This window comes from Girardinichthys multiradiatus, chromosome 3, assembly GCF_021462225.1.
Source record: "Girardinichthys multiradiatus isolate DD_20200921_A chromosome 3, DD_fGirMul_XY1, whole genome shotgun sequence".
Taxonomy (NCBI): Eukaryota; Metazoa; Chordata; class Actinopteri; order Cyprinodontiformes; family Goodeidae; genus Girardinichthys; species Girardinichthys multiradiatus.
Window position 1 is genome coordinate 44,988,891 of NC_061796.1, and position 23,414 is coordinate 45,012,304.

General features: G+C 39.4%; 1 protein-coding gene across 2 annotated transcripts in view; it reads left to right on the forward strand.

Annotated features, from left to right (window-relative positions):
* The window catches only part of phf1 (PHD finger protein 1), a 33,496-nt gene extending 10,082 nt beyond the window's left edge, over window positions 1-23,414 (forward strand). For both annotated transcript variants that reach the window (XM_047361021.1, XM_047361022.1), the window contains 11 exons: window positions 166-260; window positions 708-856; window positions 2,653-2,748; window positions 5,375-5,443; window positions 5,541-5,664; window positions 7,814-7,881; window positions 9,240-9,371; window positions 13,062-13,140; window positions 15,967-16,082; window positions 18,814-18,900; window positions 22,560-23,414. In XM_047361021.1, coding sequence (XP_047216977.1) covers window positions 166-260; window positions 708-856; window positions 2,653-2,748; window positions 5,375-5,443; window positions 5,541-5,664; window positions 7,814-7,881; window positions 9,240-9,371; window positions 13,062-13,140; window positions 15,967-16,082; window positions 18,814-18,900; window positions 22,560-22,926 — 1,382 coding nt within the window. In that variant the 3' untranslated portion in view covers window positions 22,927-23,414. The remainder of the gene's footprint in view (window positions 1-165; window positions 261-707; window positions 857-2,652; window positions 2,749-5,374; window positions 5,444-5,540; window positions 5,665-7,813; window positions 7,882-9,239; window positions 9,372-13,061; window positions 13,141-15,966; window positions 16,083-18,813; window positions 18,901-22,559) is intronic.

The window sequence follows — 23,414 nt, forward strand, 5'->3', positions numbered from 1 at the left end:
GGCAAACACTGCTTCTTATATGCAAATGCAACAGTTAGATATTTTGCATGCTTCTGAAACAAAGTAGCAAAGCAGTAAAAATTGAGAAGGCCTGTCATCACTGTCATTCCAGCTGTCTGTCCTGCAATGATGATTTAAATGCTCTGCCTCCTCCTCCCATTACAGGTTATCATCCGGAGTGCCACACACCAACCATTGAGCCAGAAGCTGACAGCGATTCCTGGATTTGTCGGCAATGTGTCTTTGCAGTCGCAACCAAGGTCAGGCGGCTAATCTCTGTCTCAAATCTTTTGGGAAAAAAGATGAAATCCAGTCAAAATATATCTATCCACATGGTAACGTGTGCAGCAGATAATGTGTTAATTCGAGCAAAAATCTCGCTGATTTTGTCCGTATTGACTTCAATATGTTCTACACCATCTCAGAAAATGTTAGCAGTCAATATTTATCATGCTTCAGTGAAGTTGAGAGGATTACATTAAAATCAATCCATCACATGTGCTTCATTTCTGTAGATATGAGAAAGAACTGTATTTATTGTCATCGGTCAGTGTTGCAGAGACTATTGTGCTGATCTTCTGGTGTCCCAGTCTCCCTGTCTCACAGCTGACCTATGATGAAAAGAGACAAAGAATTATGTTCTCACCAAATCTGATCTGTTTACTGATTTGAAAGTGATCATCTCTGTCCTGAAACTGTTTCTGCAGAGAGGAGGGGCTCTCAAACGAGGGCGCTTCGCCCGGCTCATGCAGTTCATGAAACTCCGGCTCCCCTACCAGCTGTCATCCTTAGACTGGGACCCTCAGCATCTCACCAATCAGCAGCAGTGTTACTGCTACTGTGCCGGACCTGGAGAGTGAGTGGGGCCAGTTTTGACTGGATTGTGTTTACAACACCCTCCACATTTATTGGCACTCATGATAAACGTGTTTAAAATGACCTTAAAATAAATTAATTGTTGATTGCAGCAACATAATCTCTTACTCAAAACTCAAAAATACAACCTTTCATCACATTTATTCAGCAGGGAAAATATCCCATCCGAAGAATAATTGCTTTTCACAAAATTATCACTTCCAATATTTTAGAAACACTTTGAACAACCAACTGCTGCCAATGAAACAGCACTTATTTATCTACTGTAACGTTGCACAAGGTTGGAGCGTACAGGGAAAGGCATGTTCAGCATTCCTCTTACCACAATCTTTTAGATCTGGGATTCTTAAAAAGTACAACCATAGTGATTACCAAAGTACTCTCGTCTTGACAGACATTTTGCAATAGGATGGGAGTCTGAGTTTTTTGGTCATACAAGCAAAACAAAACAAAATCTTATTGCAACTGCATGAATGATTGAGGAATGTAATTTAATTATGCGCTCCATTTTTTCTCAGAAGTTGAAATATCCATGTTTGAGGGTGGAAAAATGGTTAGGTAGGTGGATAGGTGGAAAGTTGGGGAGGTTCTCACCACCCCTAATTACAAAATACAATATGGCTGCTTTCCACATTTAGCTGAGTCAAATAGAAATTTGTTTACTTACGCTTCTGACAATTTCTGTCGGTCACCTCTTCTCGTTGTGCAGCGTTTTCTGCTACACTTTTTCCTTCCCACAGACTTCCCACTGAGGTGCCTTGATACAGCACTCTGGGAACAGCCTATTCGTTCAGAAATGTCTTTCTGTGTCTTACCCTCTTGCTTGAGGGTGTCAATAGTGGCCTTCTGGACAGCAGTCAGGTCGGCAGTCTTACCCATGATTGGGGTTTTGAGTGATGAACCAGGCTGGGAGTTTTAAAGGCCTCAGGAATCTTTTGCAGGTGTTTAGAGTTAACTCGTTGATTCAGATGATTAGGTTCCTAGCTCATTTAGAGACCCTTTTAATGATATGCTAATTTTGTGAGATAGGAATTTTGGGTTTTCATGAGCTGTATGCCAAAATCATCCGTATTAAGACAATAAAAGACCTGAAATATTTCAGTTAGTGTGCAATGAATCTAAAATATATGAATGTTAAATTTTCATCATTACATTATGGAAAATAATGAACTTTATCACAATATGCTAATATTTTGAGAAGGACCTGTAGGTCTGGGAACTGAGATGGCCATTCAAGAAGGTTGATTTTGTTTCTGGTGAGCCATTTCTGTGTTGATTTGGATCATTATTCTGATGAAAGACACAACGATGAACCATACAAACTCTTCTACTGAAATGAAAGATAAATCTAGCAATTTTTAGGCTTTTTAGAGATCCTTACCAGGGGTGCCAATTAATGTTGCTTTCTAATCTTATGTTTAAAGGAACATTTACAGTTTTAACTTAGAGAATAAAAGCATTATATACAATACGGTGCAAAATGTTAAAACCAACATAATTTATTTATAGTTTTATTCCAAGCATCCAGATGTTCTAATCACCTTTTCAAGTGGTCTGGATCTGTAGTTCTTCAAGTTTTTCTTGGTTTTTGGCTGCTTTTCCTGCTCATTTTCTGTCTAAGAAATACAGTCCTATTGGAAAAATAAAAACAAATGATAGGTAACCTAAGACTTCTGCACAGTATTGTGAATTCAAACATGTCTCTGACATCTTTTGCACGAATTCATTTGTTCATGGGTTTATTGTTGATTGTGTTTTGCTGTTGTTGGACTGCAGGTGGAACCTGAAGATGCTGCAGTGTGGCAGCTGTGGTCAGTGGTTCCATGAGGCCTGCACACAGTGTCTATTAAAGCCATTGCTGTATGGGGACAGGTATGTTGCACAGCATGGTTATGGAAAGAAATGTACAACTAAATGGTAATCATGAACAGTTTATTGAGGATAAATAGGCATCTGTCAGGTTGGAATTAGGTGGAGCTGACACACACTGATGATATAGTTTTGCATAGTTTTTTGACATGTTTAAAACGTGATCTTTTAGAAACATTTTCTAAACTGTGAAGGGATGTCACACAAGCATACTCAATAGTGATAGTTTAGCTAATTAGACAACTAAACCAGCTGGTCTCTCATTGGATGTTTAGACTAATTAAAATAAGACCATAAGAAGGACGTATGCAGAGGGAAGTCACTTTAACAAAGTTTGGTCATTTGGTTTCATCGCAGACTTATATTTTATCTGATATTTCAAAAGGATTTGGGGGTTTTACCCCTTTTAAAATGTCATGGTGCTGTGATGAAAAATATGAGACAATGATAAACCATTACAAAAACTTGTTTCCACATAAATAATGGCATTTAGACAATATATATATTTTATTCATTTCATTAAGTCATTCTTATGTTGGTTAAGATGTGCAGTTTGACCCACTAAGATGGTTTCTAATAGAATCCTGAAGATTTTGGCTCAAAACTGTCTGATATTTGGAACTATTCGTAACTTCATCTATTTGTCATGATGCTGCCACTCCCATGTTTCACTGAGGGTGCTCTTTTTGGTGAGGTGCAGTGTTGTTTCTGCATCAAAACATACATCAAGTCTGCTTTCATCCCACATTCTTCATCCAGGTCTGAATGTTTTCTTTGGAAGAGCAGGCTTCTGTCTCACAATGCTACTCCTTGGGTCAGACATATTGAACATAGTCAGGTGGAGCTTTTCTATAGACAGATGGAATATATCTTGGCTAAGGATACAAGAGATACAGGACAGAGATTGTGGTCACAGAGAAAACATGAAGTCCTTGTTGGAAATTGCTGCAGCCCTTTCATTGATGCTCTCTGGCTCTTGTCAACCCATTGACTGCATTTTGTCTTTTGGAGAAATGTCCAGGTTTTGTAAAGTCATTGTGGTCCCATATTTTCACCAAAAATGGGAAATGTTTTGTACAGACCTCCTGATTGATACACTAAGATCTTACTGATCATGTGTAACATCTCTGCAAATTATGGATTTTAGCTAAAGGGTGGAAAATTGAAACTAGGACTCCTGACACTTTTTTTTTCAGGTTAATCAGCTTCAGTGTACACTACCGGTCAAACATTTTAGACACACTTTCTCATTTAATGGTTTTCTTTATGTTCATGACTATTTCCATTGTACGTAGATTCTCACTGAAGGCACCAAACTGTGAATGAACACATATGCATTTATGCAGAAAATGAAAAATTGTAAAAGAACTTTAAATATGTTTCATATTTTTGAGTTCTGAAAGTAGCCACCCTTTGCTGTAATGACTAAAATATTAAACTTTGGTCTTCTCTCAATGAATCTCTGGGAAGTTCTTTCAAGACTCTTTGGAAAACCATTTCAGGTGACCACCTCATGAAGCTCATAATGAAGGTCATGGAGAGAATACCAAGAGAGAAAAGCAGTCATGAAGGCAAAGGGTGGCTATTTTGAAGAATCTAAAATATAAAATTATTATAGAGTTATTTCACACTTTTTGTTTTACTACATAATTCCATGGTTGTTCATTCTTAGTTATAATGCCTTTAGTGAGAATCTACAATGTAAACAGCCATGAAAATAAAGAGACCCATTAAGTGAGGAAGTATATCTAACACTTACCAGTAGAGTAACTGAAGATTCTTGTAACTGAACGTTGAAACTGAATATAATTTATTTGTTTGCAAAACCAGATCATTGCACCGTTTTATGTTTTATTGTTTCTTTTGACATATTTGTTTGTTTTTTATTTAAATTGTACAGAAAAAAGTTTAAAGTTTTAACTTTAAAGATAAGAAAAACTTTTAAGTAGCTGGAAACATGACATTTATTGTTTTATTAAAAAAACAAACCATGAATCAAAGTTCATAATTAGCACATTAATCACAGAGTAAGATGCTGGTCTGAGCAAAATAAAATTAATCAATATATCTCTGTGACTGCTTCACTTGTCAAAACTGCCTTAATTATCTTTAGATTAAATGATTATTGGGTGTGCATGTTAATGTTTACAGTGACTTGTGCAATGAGGACAACAGCTCATCTTAAACTCAAAGTGACAGACTCCAGGGCATCTGCTCCATGTAACAGAACACATCCATCCATTGAAGTTATTTTTATAATTACCAGTCTTTGTGGGGTTTTACGCCCATCCTAACACCAAACTGCGGGAGCAGAAAAGAAAGGATTAAATTGAGACTGACAGGATGGGTAGAACATCTGCAGAGCAGGTGATGGAGGAGGAGTGAAGACGGAGTGCACAGTTGGAATAGTAAACGTGTCCCGCTGTCACACAATGTAGGCACTTTGTTTCTCACTGTGACCTTCGTGCAGATAGAAGGTTATGCATAAGTTTCAGGGTCAGAGTTTTAGAGCGGAATAGTTTATTTAAAATGAATGCAACTGTCTCTTCGTTTGCTGTTTGGTTTAGTTTATGTTGCTGATTATTCAGGGAGGAGAACAAAAACAATTTCTTCTATATGTTTATATCAGGTTTTATCAGTTCCAGTGTTCAGTTTGTTCAAAGGGACCGGAGACGGTTCAGAGGCTACCCATGACCTGGTTAGAAATTATTTTTCATTTCAATAAGACTATTTCTTCAGAAATGACTTTGGAACTATTTTGACTAGACTAACGAAGTATTTCTGTTTAACTACAGGGTGGACTTGGCTCATTTAGTGCTCTACCACCTCTCGCTGTGCTGTAAGAGGAAATACTTTGATTTCGACCATGAAATCCTGTCCTTCACCAACGAGAACTGGGACTCGTTGCTCCTGGGCCCGGTATTGATATTTCCCTGTTTAAGCACAATGATGAAATGATGTGAAACACTTAGAAGGTTTCTTTTTTTCTTTTTGCGTGTGAGATTTAAACCTCATTAACCAGCATTAAAGTAAAATTTAATATTCGACCTCTAAGGGAACTCACAGGGAGACAATGCAGAGTTTAACTAATTCATTTAGTCATTTGATGATGCATTGTTAGTGTTTTATAAAAATTCAACCTTATTTCACTGGAATGACCCTGGAATGACACTGAGCCTCTTAAACTGTTCACCTGAAGCTGTTTATCTAATGTTTAAAATGTGTTGATTTTAGCTAACTTTTCACCCTTTGTCATGTCACAACCACAAACTTCAGTGTACTTTATGGGGCTTTTTGTTTCAGAAAAACTGAGTGTAATGCATTATGGGTAAACGGAAGGAAAATGAAACAAGTTTCCATTTTTTCTTGGCAAATTAAAATCTGAAAGGTGTGGCCTGCATTTATATTCAACTCTTCACAAGGATTTTTGGCCATTCTTCTTAGCTCAAGCCCAGTTAGATTGGAGTTTCTGTGAGCATCAGTTTTCAAGTCTCGCTGCAGGTTTTTAATTAGATGTGGGTTTCTGTTTAATGTTCTTCTTGCCTCGCTTGTAAGTTTTAGTTGACAGTCATGTCTTGTTAGGTCTTCAGTTGGTCCATCCTCTTAAGTACAGTATAGGTACAAATGGATGGCAAACTTTATAGATTTATATTTGTAAAAATGTAAAGAGAAATGAAAATATATTCATAAATATATTCTTTCTACTTCACAAATTATGTACTACTTTGTGTTACCACATCAAGTCTCTTTTTAACTTAATTGAAGTTTGTAGTTATTATTTGACACAATCTGAAAAGTTGAAATGGAATGATTACTTTTGTAAGTCAAACTATTTATTTTTAACAAACAAATTGTTTTCACAGCTTTCCAATGTTAAAATATTCAAACTTTTGTCTTGATCAATACTTCTTCTGGCTTTCTAAAGCCTTATAGTTTTTGGTTTTTAATTGGACTGAATCTTCTGCACCAGACCCTGACTGACCCTTTCTTGGCTTCTTAGTGCTTGAAGTTGATCACAGTTCTTTGGCCTCTGCCTTTTGAGAACTGACCACAGGTTCTAAGTGGGTTTAAGATCTTTTCCTGACCACTGGTTAAAAAGGATCAATGGTATGATTTTTGATCTTCTTTAGTATCGCTTTCTTGGTTCTCCATCGTACTGGAAAATCCACAGATCATTGTTGGAACAAGTTGTCGGAACAAGTTGTTCTAGGAGAACATTTTGATCCCACTCTGTATTCATGCCTGGATAATTGGGAGGAAGCCTTTGTGTAGAAGCAACAAATGGATTGGATCAGAATGTTGCCTGTTGAGACCACATAGGACTTGTAGTAGGCTTCACATTTTCTCCTCCAGATGTCTCAGACGATCAGAAAGATAATTAAATAATAAAACTTACAGTTCTTGCACAATTTCAGGATGTCCTTGATGTAATGATGTAATGTCACTTCATTACTACCTTCCTTATTCATAAAAACTGAAGCCCACTTTGCTGCCAGTTTTGAGCAGCCTCTGCTTCCTAGGACAGAGGTTGCCTTCCTGATGAGATTAGGTGCCGCCACAAAGTCAAAAATGGTCTTCAGGAGCATCAGGAGTTCAGGTGAACTCCCAAGTACTTATAAGAGTCCATTATCTCCATGTGAGTTCCCTGGATGTTCACCTCTGTCAGTGTGGTGGGTCTGTGCCTACGGATATCCACCACAAGCTCCTTGAAAATTTCACCAATAATAGCTTCAAATATTGCAAACCACAACATTACTGTCATTGCCAAAATGTAGAACCACGCATTAAATGTGTGTGAAGAACTGAGGCTGTATATATACTGAGCTTTTTCTGCATATATTTGAGATTTCTCCTTTAAGCTCTAAGTGACACTTTTGAAATGTTTTCTTTGTTCTGTCACCAAAGAAAAAACACTTTTTTTTCTGTCACGTTGCCGTAACAGTTAATTTCTCATATCAGCTTCGCGGCTGTCAGTGGCTATAAAGGAAAATGATCATATGCAGTCAGTGTTCGTTGTCCACTGCGTGAACAAAACTTTGATTCCTTTTCCCTCTTCTCCATCCTCCAGCTGTCTGACACGCCGAGGCAGGACCGCTGTCACAATCTCCTCAATGCTCTCAACTCTCACAAGGACAGGTGAGTTGTCGCATTTAAGGAGACGAGTAAACCCCCGCTGCACATAACTGGATTGATGAGGAGACAGAGTGAGGTGAAACGTGTAACTTTGAATAAAGAGGGAGGAAAATGAAGCAACACACCTAGAGATTATTTTGATTTGTAAGCAGCACAGAAAGCAGGTAACCTTTATAAAATTATTTTAACCAAAAATATGTAGAACTGTTTCAAGTAGGTTTTCGTTTATGGTGTTTAAAAATAACCCAGCAGCCAAAGAAAACAGCATATTTCTCCAGGCGAAGTCTGTTCTAATTATTTGCATGTTAATTACAGAGTCGCTACCTTTGAAGTGTTTCCACGTCTTGCTTCTCATCAGTTCATAAGTACATTGTGTTGGAAATCTCCACTGTGCCTTGCAAGTATTTATAACCATGTTTAAACCCAATTTTCACATTTTGTCATGTTCCAACCAAAATCCATCACAGTATTTTTATTGGGATTTGACTCAAAAACTGTTGTATAATTTTAAAGTACTCTGATACACTTAGATAAAACCCTTAAAGGGTATCAGTATGGTACAACTGCAGACCTACCGAGACATGGCCTTCCACTTAGACTAACAGACTGGGCAAGGAGCGCATAAATCAAAGGAGACACATCATCCTCACATGGTAGTGGCAGGATGATGCTGTGATGATGCATGCAGGAACATGGAAGCTGGTCAATGATGATAGGAACGTGTCTAAATCCAGGACAATCCAGCAAGAAAACCTGTTAGATGCTGCAAAATAGTTGAGGCTGGGGTGGAGGTTCACCTTCATGTATGACAACAACCCTAAACATACAGCCAGAGATACTATGGGATGGTTTAGATTAAAGCATATTGATGTCTTAGAAGGGTCCAGTCAAAGTCCCGACCTAAACAAAATACAGAACCCCTGGCCAGACTTGAAAATGCATATTGACAAAGAAATTCTGGATGTCATTTCTATAGATGTGCAAAATTGGTAAAGACCTAGCCCAAAAACATGAAGGTGGACTTGCTGTAAGGGGTGGTTCTGCAAGATATTGACTCAAGGAGGGGGCTTGGGTAGGAATGCATGTCGCAGTTTTCAGATGTTTTGTCATCTTTTTGATAACCGTGTATAGTTTTCCTTCACTTCATTATTGTGTAGTACTTTGTGTTGGACTGTCTCATAAAATACCTAATAAAAACATTGTAGTTTGTGGTTGTAACATGACAAAATGTGAAAAAAGTTCAACCAGTACGATTACTGTTGCAGTGTACTATGAATTCATTATTTGCAAACTGGAGTGGAAACACACACAGTAGGATAAAAAAACGGAAATCAGAAGGCTGTTCCTCCACTGTCACCCAGGTTCGTCTCTGGTAAGGAGATCAAGAAGAAGAAGTGTCTGTTTGGGCTGCAGGTCCGAGCTCCGCCTCCACTGACGTCTGATTCGTCACCTCTCGTCACTGATCCGCCTATCAGCATCACTCACCGGAGAAGGTCAGGTTGAGAACAGCAGGTTTCAATTTTTCCATCTCTTATCTCTGCAAAAGCTTCTGGAATCTCACAGGCAGTGTAGTCATTAAACATGAACAATTAACGAAGTCTGTTTCCATTGTTTTCCTAAAAGAGTATGAAACCCTGTTAATAGGTTCATTTCATAATCGTTCTGAATCATTTTTTATATTTAGCTGCTTCTTCAGACGAAGCACACACATTTTAAAGTGGAACAAGCTTGAAAGAGAGTGGACTTGCTGAACGAAGTTACCTTCAGCTTATAGATGTTTTTGGAAATATTTATTTTGTTGCCTTTTCTTCCCTAAATAACTACAAAGTCCTCCCAGTTATTAGGATGATTAACTACAGAGGAGCTGGTCAATTAAATTCAGTTCAATTCAGTTTATTTATATAGCACCAATTCACAACACATTTTGTCTCAAGGCACTTCACAAAGTCAGGTACATACATCCCAATTAATCGTAACCACTGAACAGTTCAGTCAGATTCAGTTATTTATTCAATTGGATAAAACGTTTTTCTATCTAAGGAAACCCAGCAGATTGCATCCACTCAGTGACTTGCAGCATTCACTCCTCCTGGATGAGCATGTAGAGACAGTGGACAGTCACTGGTGTTGACTTTGCAGCAATCCCTCATACTGAGCATGCATGTAGCGACAGTGGAGAGGAAAAACTCCCTTTTAACAGGAAGAAACCTCCAGCAGAAATTTAACATCAAGTGTTTAATCACACACAACCAATTTTAAATTGTCACTAAACATAGATGAAGGCAAAATGGAAAAGCCGTGTGTGAAAAACTAAGCCAATGATTTAACCGTTTGTAGAAGCTCCACAGCTCTGTGTCGACATTTTCTGGCTCACTTTGTCTCACATTGTTGTGGAGGAACCCTTTATTTACAAAGTCTCAGGAATTAATTGAGATTTGCAAATATTTATTTCTGATCAACTTTCAGAATCAGAAAAGCTTTATTGCCAAGTACGTTTTTGGACATACAAGGAATTTGTTTTGGCGTAGTCAGTGCAATACAGTACAAATTAAACAGTATAAACATATCTACAATATAATATAAATATATGTGCACAGTTTTAAGTGAGTGAGAGTAAATATAGAGCAGTATAAGATGCAAGAGCAGTACAACAGTGCAGATGATCAGTGTGCAAATAAAGCAGGAGTCCAAGCTGAGCGTTAATGTAACACATAGAGTTACAGGTTACAGGTGTCCTGTCAGCAAAAAAAAAAAGGGGGGGGGGGGGGGGGAGGGAGAGTGTCAAGGTGGTTTCCGGGCTTTGTTAACAAGGCTGGTGGCAGATGGGAAAAAACTGTTCTTGTGGCGTGAGGTTTTGGTCCGGATGGACCGCAGCCTCCTGCCAGAGGGGAGAGTCTCAAAGAGTCTGTGACCGGGGTGGGAGGGATCAGCCAGAATCTTCCCTGCCCGCTTCAGGGTCCTGGAGGTGTACAGTTCCTGGAGCGACAGTAGACTGCAGCCAATCACCTTCTCAGCAGACCGAATGACACGCTGCAGCCTGCCCTTATCTTTGGCTGTAGCAGCGGCGTACCAGATGGTGATGGAGGAGGTGAGGATGGACTCAATGATGGCTGTGTAGAAGTGCACCATCATAGTCTTTGGCAGGTTGAATTTCTTCAGCTGCCGCAGGAAGAACATCCTCTGCTGGGCTTTCTTGATGAGGGAGCTGATGTTTGGCTCCCACTTGAGATCCTGGGAGATGATGGTTCCCAGGAAGCGGAAATATTCCACAGTGTCAATTGTGGAGTCACAGAGGGTGATGGGGGCAGGTGGGGCTGGGTTCTGCCTGAAGTCCACAACCATCTCCACTGTCTTTAGAGCGTTGAGCTCAAGGTTGTTCTGGCTGCACCAGTCCAACAGATGATCCACCTCCCATCTATACGCGGATTCGTCACCGTCAGAGATGAGTCCGATCAGGGTGGTGTCGTCCGCAAACTTCAGACCACCTGTTGACTGGAGGTGCAGCTGTTGGTGTACAGGGAGAAGAGCAGAGGAGAGAGAACACAGCCTTGGGGGGAACCGGTGCTGATGTTCAGGGAGTCAGAGACGTGCTTCCCCAGCCTCACGCGCTGCTTCCTGTCAGACAGGAAGTCAGTGATCCACCTGCAGGTGGAGTCGGGCACACTCAGCTGGGAGAGCTTCTCCTGTAGCAGAACTGGGACGATGGTGTTGAAGGCAGAGCTAAAATCCACAAACAGGATCCTGGCGTAGGTTCCTGTGGAGTCCAGGTGCCGGAGGATGAAGTGAAGGGCTAGGTTGACTGCATCATCTACAGACCTGTTGGCTCTGTAGGCAAACTGCAGGGGGTCCAGGAGGGGGTCGGTGATGTCTTTTAGGTGTGAGAGCACAAGGCGCTCAAAGGACTTCATCACCACAGAGGTCAGGGCGACGGGTCTGAAGTCATTAAGCCCTGTGGTCCTTGGCTTCTTGGGAACAGGGACGATGGTGGAGGATTCTTAAGGTCCTACCTAGTTTATAGTTGGATAGCGACCCGGACTTTAACTGGGCCATTGTAAAACCTTGATTTTATTTATTGAATTTTTTACTTTTGCTATAATACTGTTGTAGATTTTATTCTGTGTTTGGAGTCATTGTTCTGTTGATCACCCAGTTTGAACCAAGCTTCAGTACAAGCTTCGGTAGACAGATCATGTAACTGCAAAACAAGCCCAAACCATCACCCCTCTACCACTGTTCTTGACAGCTTGTACGAGGTGTTTGAGAGGATATGCTGTGTCTAGTTTTCTCAAAACATGATACTTTGGACTCATGTGACCAACTGACATTGTCCCTGAAGTCATTTGATTCATTTATATAAAATTTTGTAAACCTAAGTGGTTCTGCCATGTTTTGCTTTTTAGAAAAAAAAGTCTTTCTGCTTCAAACCTGTGAAACAAGCCATAATCGTACCTTCACAGTAGGATCTGAGATGGAGCTCTTGGTTCATTTGCAGTTTTCTTGGAGGATGGAACCATCTGACGATGGGAAGAATTTGTTGGGACGTCCACTTTTGTTGTTGGAAATCACATCATAACCCTCGTGAGATTCAGGGACAGCAACAGTTGCTTCTGTAATGTCACTGCTGATGTCTTTGCCCCTTGACATTGTGTTAACACACACCTGTGTGTTCCAGAACAAGAAACGGACAAAATCTCAGCTTTTTAGACACTGATGAGGATGAGTGAATAAATTGGGAAGATTTAGGCAGCAGGAAATTTACCCAAGAGGTTGTGCCATCCTCTTTCCATGTTCAGATGAGTGCAGGACTGCAGAGAGCTCTGTGAGACGTTCAGATCTTTGGATATTATTTTAAAACTATTTATATTGTACTTTTCCTTCCACTTCACAGTTTCATTACATGTTCTTTTATGTTGGTCCGTCACATAAAAATCCCAATATAATACTCAATTGAAGTTTGTTTTGTATTTTGTGTCACAAAATTGGAAATTGTCAAAACACTGTAAATATAAAAATACCCTGACATTTGTGTCTTTATTAAAATGTTATCATTAAGTAAAAATGACATTCCTTTGCATCGTGCATCTGTCAGCACCTGAATAAAGCCTCAGTAATAAATCTCACATGAAGAAATGATGCTGGTGTTTATCTTTGTATACTAATTTATGTGTTTTTCTGCTCCTCAGCCCATTGTCACTGCCCTGCCAGAGGAGAGTGGGGGGATCGGAGTTACGTAAATCAAAGCGTCGCATCATGGAGACACAGGTCAGCACCTCTGTCTCAGGAGGAAGGGGGTGGTCTGGAACACCAAAGCTTGTTGATTTTTTGTTCCTTTTACTGCTGCCAGGTACATGGTTTAAGTAAACTGTCAGTTAGATGGTGCCATGAAGGTTCATTTCACTGTCGAGATCAGTTTTTACTCCCTTACTTAGTTCAGTGCCTGTGTAGCGTTTCTCTTTTTTTCTGCAGGTGCTAATGTTTAAAGGTACACAGATAGATTAATAATAGCTGTGAGAGATGTGGCATTGCTCCGGAAAAATTTATAATTCAAATCCAATCTTGCCAAAACCTGCTCTTGTATTTCATCAACACCTGCAGTTCAGCGGCACATTTATCATTATCATCAAAGCCAATTCCCGGCGGATCGCTGTGAAACAAGCACCATCACATGTGGTGGTTGCTATTTATACTCTGCATTCTTAACCGTGAATGCTCCTTGTGCTTTTTTCCTCCTACTCATCACTGATCTGAGTATGTGCACATACTGTAATCCTGGAACAATACGCTCTGCAGAGCTCTCATTTTTTTCTTTCTTTTTTCCTCTGTCATATCCAGGCCTCATTGTTCTCCTCTGACTGATGCTAATCTCTGCCTGTCTTTGAGTAGCTGCTCTTCGTTGTAGTGAGGAAAGTGAGATGGGTAGGAATGCTGATGGCCTGGGATCACTTCCAGACGCACTTTGCAGTCAATTACAGTTTAGCCAGGTGGCGCTGGCACCTTGACAGTGCAACTCCGACAGAGCACCAGCATTTAAAGGCACAGACGTTTGCGGAAGTCTCGGAGTAGTAGTCCTCCATCATTATAGTCATTCTACAGAATGATAATGGGCTCAGTGTGGTCCCATATGTCACAGTCCAGTGATGAAAAAAATGACCTCCAGGATTGTGTTTCCAGTGACTGATGGCTCTATCTGATGATCCTAATGTTTGTACTTGCTATGGGTTGTTGGTAGACAGAGAGCTGCCTTTCTTGCCAGTAACAGCGTCACATGATGGGATGTAGGGTGGAACACATTTTACTGCTCAGAAGGGAAATAGATCTATCAACCCTTGTCCTCCAAGTTATACAAAATAAAAAACATGTTTTAAGGATTTTATATTTTTTATTTGCAGAATTGTGACATCATAGACTGAAAGATAAAAATTACTGTACAGTGCCTTGCTAAAGTATACATAGCCCAATTAAGGTTTTACATTTTGTCTTGTTAAAACCTCAAACTTCAATGTTTTTTATTAGGATTCTATGTGATAGAGCAACACAAAGTCCCACATAATTGTGAAGTGGAATAAAAATGATACTTGGCATTTTAGCTTCTTTACAAAGTCTGGAGTGCATGAGTCATTATTTTGCAGAGCCACCTTTCATTGCAATTACAGCTGCAAGTCTTTTAGGGTAAATCTCTATCAGCTTTGTACATATAGAGACTCAAATTTTGGTCTATTCTCTAAAACAGCACCAGCTCAGTTGTTTATTGTAGCTCTGGCTGTATGTTTAGGGCAGTGTTCATGCTGGACGGTGATGGTTGCTGTGTATTTAGCTCCATCCATTTTCAATGTACCTTTGATTAGCTTCTCTCTCCCTGCTGAAGAAAAAAAAACAACCCCACAGGAGGATGCTGCCACTACCATGCTTCACTGTGGGAATGGTGTGCTCAGGATGGTGTGCAATACTAGTTGTCCTCCACACAGTGTTTTGTATGTTGGCCAGAAAGTTTATCTTGATCTTATTTGACAAGATAACTTTATTCCACATGTTTGCACATGCAAAGGAGACTTCTTAAAGCATTTCTTCAACAGTTGCTCTCTTCTTGCCACTGTTTTTATAATAGCCAGCTTTTAGGAGTTCAGCACTAATAGTTGACCTATCAACAGTTTCTCCCACCCGAGTGGTGGATTTCTGCAGCTCCTGCAGAGTTACTTGGGCCTCTTGGCTGTTTCTACTCCCTTTGCCTGATTGGTTTAGATGGACGTCCATGTCTTAGTAGGTCTAAAGTTGGTCCATCCTGTTTCCATGTTCTTGAGCAGACCTGTTTATAACTGTTTATATGTGTTCTTTACTTTTTATCTGACTATTACAATATGTGTTCTTTTGTGTTGATCTGTCGCATCAAAATGTCAATGAAATAAATTGCAGTTCGTTTTGTAGCTCAACACTTTTGCAAAGCACTGTAAAGACCTGGATGTTTGCGTCCTTTTTTTAAATGTTAAGTAACAAAAAATTAGATTAGACAAAAACATTTTAGATTTGAATGCATCATCTAAAACCTAATAGGTGAACAAACACTTCTGGTCATGTGTATGTCAAGTTAAGACTTAAAAGCAAGACAGAGTTAAATATTTCCACAGTTCTAAACTTTCAGTGTGAGAAGCCTAAAGTTACATATTTGCACCTCTCCTGAGGACAAACAAGTGGCTTAGAAATGTTTCCAATTTTTCTACTTGAATCTATGAAAAATCTCAATATTAAAACAGTTTGACAAACAGAAAATATGATTATAGCTAAAAGAAATGAATTTGTAAAAAATTGAGCTGAAAACATGGCACACAGCAGATGATCAACAGGAGTATGACGCATCTCTCAGGTCCTATCTCAGTCCTCGATTTTTTCACTGTTTTCATAGCAGATGAAGGTTTTGCAAACTTTCAGATAGATTTCAGTGACTGAATCCTCCGCATCCCAAACTGACTTCATGTTAGGAGGTTCAATTCAATTCAGTTTTATTTATATAGCACCAATTCACAGAGGTCACAGAGGTATCAGTGCTAGGGGTGCCTCCCACACTGATCTGTGTTCCCACCCCTCTGATTGCAGGCCTGTCCACCTCCAGTCGCTGCCAACCCAGTGGAACTTCTGCCTTGTTGCCATGGATACATGGGAGGAGCCAACCTTTTCAATTCCAGGAAGTTGGATGAGGAGATTAATGCATGGTAAGGTCCTCTCTTCCAGTGAGTTTGTCTCCAGGTAGGTTTTTATTTAATTCTCTTTTAATGGAAGTTGATCATTTTTATCCTTTAAGTACTTAAATCGCTCAAAAACTGCTTAAATGTGTCATTAATTCATTAAAATTGGAAATAAATTTCATTTCATAGTCCCATGCTGTGGCACATCTTGAATCTACCTTTTCTTCTGTCAGTGGGGCGGAGCTAACACTGCTGCAGTTGAGATAATTCATCTAAGATGGACTTCCTGTCCAGGTTAACCACTCAGGAGTTAGGGTCATTTCGTCGAGCCAAAGTGAAAGCTCAGTTTTATTATGGTGTACTTCAGTACAGAAAACATAAACAATGTATAAATTATTAACATAATATTACATGTATATTTTTTTTTTATATTGATGATTTATTCTTAAATGAGTGTGTGCGTGGTTGTTTGTGTGTTGCCCTGCGATGGACTGGCGACCTGTCCAGGGTGTACCCCGCCTCTCGCCCGTAGACTGCTGGAGATAGGCACCAGCTCCCCCGCGACCCACTATGGAATAAGCGGTAGAAAATGACTGACTGACTGACTGACTGATTTACTTTTAATTATAGAAGCCTTTACCTTATACAATATTTTCATAAAGGAAAAAAAAATTTATATTTATTATATTATTAGAAAAATTATAAATATCCTGTCCAGGAGTGACACTGAAAAACTAGTCCATGCATTTGTTACTTCAAGGCTGGACTATTGTAATTCTTTACTATCAGGATGTCCACAAAATGCAGTTAAAAGCCTTCAGCTGATTCAAAATGAGTTTTGATGAAAGTTCTGATGAAAATTAAAAAGAGAGATCATATTTCTCCTATTTTAGCTTCCCTTCATTGGCTCCCTGTTAAATCCAGAATATAATTTAAAATTCTCCTCCTCACATATAAAGCCCTTAATGATTTAGCTCCATCATACATCAGAGATCTGATTGGTCCATATGTTCCTAACAGAGCACTTCGTTCTCAGACTGCAGGTTTACTGGTGGTTCCTAGAGTCTCTAGAACTAGAATGGGAGGCAGATCCTTTAGTTATCAGGCTCCTCTCCTGTGGAACCAGCTCCCAGTTTTAGTCCGTGAGGCAGACACCCTGTCTACTTTTAAGGCTAGGCTTAAAACTTTACTTTTTGATAAAGCTTATAGTTAGAGTGGCTTAGTTTATCAGGGAGGGAGCCTTCCTCCTATGACCCTTTCTCTTTTCCAGTGGTTATAATCAGTCTGACAGAGGGAGGTATCCCAATCCTTGTGGTTTTTAGTATAACAATGACCATCAGTGCGGCTCTTTGTGGGGTTCCTTGAGACGACATTGTTTTAAATAAGCGCCGTTTCACTAAATAAACTGAACTGAAACTATCTCTGTAGTTATGCTGCTATAGGCTTAGGCTGCTGGAGGACATAATGACCACTTTCACCGTCTTCGCTACATTCTCACACTACTCTACAATTTTGCATTATTTGCTGTTATTTCAGTTTTTAACTTTATGTTCTCCCTCTTTTCTCTTTCTAGAAGCTACACCTGGCCTGACTCTGTGTCTACCTGTGACACCTTTCTGGAGAGGGGAATCATCCAAGCTTCTGCTGGCAACAACTTAATGCTCACCCTCTACCAATGATCCACATGGCCCTGTCTTTCAGTGTTTAACCCTTTCTCTCTCCTAGACATGGCTACTGACTGAGCTTTTACTTTTCACCTAGAAAGAAAGAACAGATAAACTCTGATCTAGTTTTCAAGGTTAGAGTCTGAAAGAGAGCAAATAAAGGAGCTACATCCATTAACATTTACTTTTCCTTCCCATAGAAAGTACTCCTGGATCAGTGCTTCTTTGTTCTCTTTGTGTCTCTGCTCTGTTCTCTCAAACCGATCACACTGACCCTGGTTCTGCTGGAGGTTTCTTCCTGTTAAAAGAGTTTTTCCTCTCCACTGTCGCTACATGCATGCTCAGTATGAGGGATTGCTGCAAAGTCAACACCAGTGACTGTCCACTGTCTCTACATGCTCATCCAGGAGGAGTGAATGCTGCAAGTCACTGACTGGATGCAATCTGCTGGGTTTCCTTAGATAGAAAAACTTTTTATCCAATTTGAATAAATAACTGAATCTGACTGAACTGTTCAATGGTTAGGATTAATTGGAATGTAAGTACCTGACTTTGTGAAGTGCCTTGAGACGACATGTGTTGTAAATTGGCACAATATAAATAAAACTGAATTGAATTGAATTTCTATTATTAAAATTTTTAAATAACTATGGATGCCATGTATTGTGTTTTTCCAATTTTATTTAAATTATCATATAGTGAGTAATAAAGTAAGGATTTATTTATTTATTGGATTGTGGCTCCAACAAAAGGTCTGCTGTATGAATATGTAAAGCCGCATGCTGGGTCATATGATCATGGATTTTTTTATTTGTGTGATATCTTTAATGTGTAAGTATGTTTTAATATGTAAATATTGCTATATGTCAGTTATCTTACTTTATGTCAGTTACTTTACTTTATATGTATGGTTAAATTGGTTGTTTTTAAATTTGATAAAATAAAATAAAAGGAAAGCCTTGATACCAGTTTTCTTTTGTAATAATAAGGCCTAAATGAAGCTTTTAAATTTGGAACATTTTCATCCACTTTAGGATATGATCATTGTGTTTTGTAGATTAAAAATGTATGTCTTTTGTCCATCTCACCCACAGCTCCGCTCCTAAGCGAATGTATGCCCTGTACCACACCTCTTACAACGGGAACGCTGCTCTCTCCAGGGGTCTTCATCATTACAACAGGTTTTACTTTACTTTTTCAATCTCATGGTTGACAGTTCTTATGTCCACAGGACAAATTTTAAATCTAAATCTAAATATATTTTGTATAGCTTGTATATTTTGATCTTTAAGTTCTTTATTTTTGGTTTGAGTCGACGTCACGGCCGGAACACAGAGACCTCCAACAGAAAAAGGTTTTTCTTTAAATTCAAACCAAATGACAAATAACAGAGTTGAATGCCATGGGTATTTTAACACCCGAATGAAACAATTTTGATGATGACCTATGGGATTTGTTGGACCACTTGTTTGCTGAATATTGGACCATTTGCACGTTGCTGGACGCCACTATGCCTTTCCAACGTCATCGGCCATTTTGTACCACAGGATAGTCTGTCCTACAAAACCCAGCGGCCACTGCGGCTGATATGACGGGTCTGTCCCAGGTCTGACATCACAGGAGGCAATATAGGAAGGCGAACGTTTGAAAGAAGCTGCTTTTCATGCTGGAAAGTGGACCAGCAACTGAAGCGCATCAATTTCTGGATAAGAGTCCCAAGTGGACTTCATTTATTCTCCTTCGTTGGCCAGCAAAAAATTCATGAAAGGTTTCTGGAATGAGAAGGCCAGAAATTTCACTTTGCCGATCGAAGACGTGAGTTTAACACGTAACCAAAACCACGGAGTTTCAAGGAGACGCAACTTTCCCTCCTTGCTTGGTTCTAGTCGACTGCTGACGGTCAGATCATATTTTTCCTTTTCGCCAAGGAGGCCAAAGGACGAAGATTGACCGCTCTTCCTGAAGTTAACTGTGGACGCACATTAACTTCCTACTTTCCCCTCCTCCTCTCTCCCTCTGCTCAGAAGGTAGACTTCAACAAAGTAAAACCCATCCTTTAATTTTATTTCTCTCTTAGAAATAGTCTGGGCAGGGTAGAGGAAATTTTTGTGCGAATAGAGTCGCCATTTAGAGTCTAATGTGTTCTGAATTGTATGTGCATGCCATTGTTTTGAAACTTGCTGGTACTTTCGGAGGCCGCCGTGTCTCGCAAGTGTGTCTTTACCGTGCGAACACCTGCGCGCATGTGCGCTGTGAAACTGGACCGCTACAATAACCTTATGGTGAAAATCAACCATTTTCTTTGTCTTCAACTTCATGTTTTACTGGTTTGCCGCCAAAAGGGTTTATGACCCTTTGTGTGGTCTGAGATTTACAACCTTGCTGGGGGAAGGTTTATGACTGCCCGTGTCCCACTGAGCTACACTTTGGGAGGGGCACTCCCAAAGCTTCGTTCAACACCATATTCCTTTGTCATATTAACACTTTGGCCATAACTGCTGTTTTGTTTTATTTTGTTTAGTTAGATATTTTGCCCTTTTGTGTAGAACTTTGCATGTTTGAGTTGGTGAAGATTATTAAAGCGGAAGAGCGGATAGTATCAGGCTGTAATAATAGAGCATCTTTAGAGCAATAATAGAGAATTTAATAAATATTCACATAGATAAAGAGGAGGCGTTTTGTGCTTACTTTGTGCAGGAGTGATTTGTCAGTCAAAATAAGGTTAAAGTTCCCCACGTTTCGGCAGAAACGGTTGATTAAACTGTGACATCTCTGGTAATAATTATCAATTATTACTGAGTATTTAATGGTTGTAATTATCAAAGGCGTTGAGCCACAATTACAACACCAGAAGACATCCCTGGTCTCGATTCATAAATGAGGATTTTGGTTAAGAAATTAATTTTGTCAAATTATGATTGTTAATTATAATTCTTGATAAATATTAATTAATCAATAATCATAATTCCAACAGCTTACACAAGGTAAAACAATTAATTATTCCATTTTTACTACAGAAATAAACTGAAAACAACAGTATTTTAAAACTTTTTTACTTATTAATAGTTATGTAGTTATTGTGTCACTTAAGTCAGGCCTATGACTGATTTAGCCATAAAATGCGTCTAAACCCAAATAATGAACCTTGTTGGGCCAACATATTATCAGCCAGCTTGAAAGATGACTGATTTTAAGTTGAATCTTTGGCCCCTTACAGAAACGGTTCATCTGCTAGTGAAACTTTAGGCCTTAACACTTCTAATTTAGTCCTGTCCTTGTTCTCTTTCCTGTTTTTGTTAAACCTACAGGGCCTTACAAAAGTATTCATATCTCTTAAACGAATGTGCAAACCTTAATTTAAAACCATTAGAAGGATTTTTATCCATTTAATTTATTGGGATCTCATGTGATAGGCCAACATAATTTGTTGCGTAACTTGAAAGTAAAATTCAAAAAATTATGTGGTTTTCAAAAGAAGGTTGAAAGTGTGACATGTAATTGTGTTCACTCCCCTTACTTTGATACTCCTAAATAAAATTGGATCAACCAGTTGCTATCAGTGGGGAATCTAATTGGAGTCTTTCTGTGTGTAATTTAACCTCAGTATAAATCCAGCTGTTCTCTGAAGGCCTCAGAGGGTTGCTGTTCTTAAGAAGGTAAGCTGGCCTGAGATGTTGGGAAGATCTGTTGGTGCTTTCCATTTATACTCTGAATTTCTGAAATCTGAACCTGAACGGCCCCAAAAGTCGGAATTATGTGTCGGAAAGTGTGGGCAACATACCTGAATTTCCCATTCAAAATGGCTGCTACTCACAACAGTAGTAAAACATTTCCTTCTTTGTTTTTATTATTTGTGTAACATTTAGTCATTTGTACATTGGTACTACTTTTCAGTGTTTATAAGATGAGATGTTTCGATGCTGTTTATATGCATTAAATACCGTGTAGAACAGTGTTATTGTCATTGTTTTAACAGTGGCCATGTGAGAGCAATGAAGAATACAAGCGTCCCTGTTTTTTCCGATTTTCACATTTGCGGGAAACTAGAACGCTATCACCTCAGAGCTTAAGTCGCTTTTAAGACTTTCCAGTTCCGAGGTAAATGGAAATCAGTACATGAGCTGAACGGAAACAGGAAGAAAACCTGCAAAAGACTTGAGACAGCAGTAAAACAGATATAAACACACAGCCTGAGCCACAACGTAATCCTTAAACATATTCATATCTTAGAATGGCCTTTTCAAAGTCCACACCTACATCCAATATAACCTTTGACAAGACTTGGAAGTACAGCTCACACATACTCTTCATCCAGTCTGATTGAACTTGAGGATATTTTGCAAAGCAAATTGTACACAAATTGGAGCCTTTTTGAGTCTCTAACAGGTAGAGGCCAAGCCTAAAACACCAAAAGCTAAATGTGTAGGAAAAGTATTGACTTGGGGGCTGAATACAAATGCATGCCGCACTTTTTAGATTGTTATTGTTGGGTCGGAAAATACTAAAAACTGTTTCTTTTTGTTTCCCTTTATAATTCTGCACTATGTTGTGTTGGTCTGTCAGTAAAATCCACTACAAATTGATGTAGTTGTAACGTGACAAATAAAAAAGGTAATTTAGACTGCCAAAGTCTTAAGAAAGGCTTTGAAAGACCTACAGAAAGCCTGGAGAACTATTGATCTTGACCACGTTACAGGATTACAACACAATCTGACTGCTTGGAGGTAAAACAAATTAGTGGGTGGTTTTAAACTTTTGCACAGTGCTGTTGTTTGTAGCTCTTTAACTGTTGATAAATACTGCTTTTTGCTGACATCCTTGCCTCTGTTTGACATTGCAGCATGGAGGACACTTGCAGGGTACCACCAACATGCTTCCCATACCCCTTCAGCTCCAACGGAAACCCCCACCTCCACCAGCACCCCCACAACCACCAGCACCAACACCAGCACCAGCCAGGTCAGAAGCAGCTGGAGTCCCTCATCCTGCGTGACGTTCCTCCATATCAGACCAGCGTTGGCGGCGGTGGGGGCAGTGGCGGAGCAGGAGGTGGAGCAGGAATGGGTGTGGGTATGGGAGGGAGTGACGGGATTGTGGCCAGGAGCTGGGCAGGAGGAGGAGAGGCTGTGAGGATCTTGGCGAGACGTGTCACCCCAGATGGGAAGGTGCAGTACCTGGTGGAGTGGGACAACGTGGGTCTGTACTGAGTGGGAGAACAGGACTGTGGTGTATTTAATGTGTGGCCGTGTGTAAAGAACAAACAAAAAAATGAAAACATGGTACAGATGGAGGTTTTCTCTCATAGTACCACCTCAGTTCGACATCATTATAACCTCAGTACTACGTGTTCCTCTTTGCTAGTGTTCTTCTGATATTTGTACTGTTAACTTTGAAATATGCTTTTGCATTTATCATGTTTTACAGTGATTATAGAAACTACTTCAATTTCCAGATAATTTATCAGTGTTTCACCCTTATTAGGAAAAACAGTTGTAATGGTTTATGTACTGTATATACTCTGCTGCAGGTATACAAGGTACTAGAAGTACACTTTCTGTTTCTTTTGTATTTTACAGTTTTTAATTTACAATGTACCTGAGAAATGTTTATTTTCCTGCTTGATTATAGATACTTGATCCCACATCGGGAAAATATTGGGACTGTGTGAAAATACAAATAAAACAATCAAAAGTGA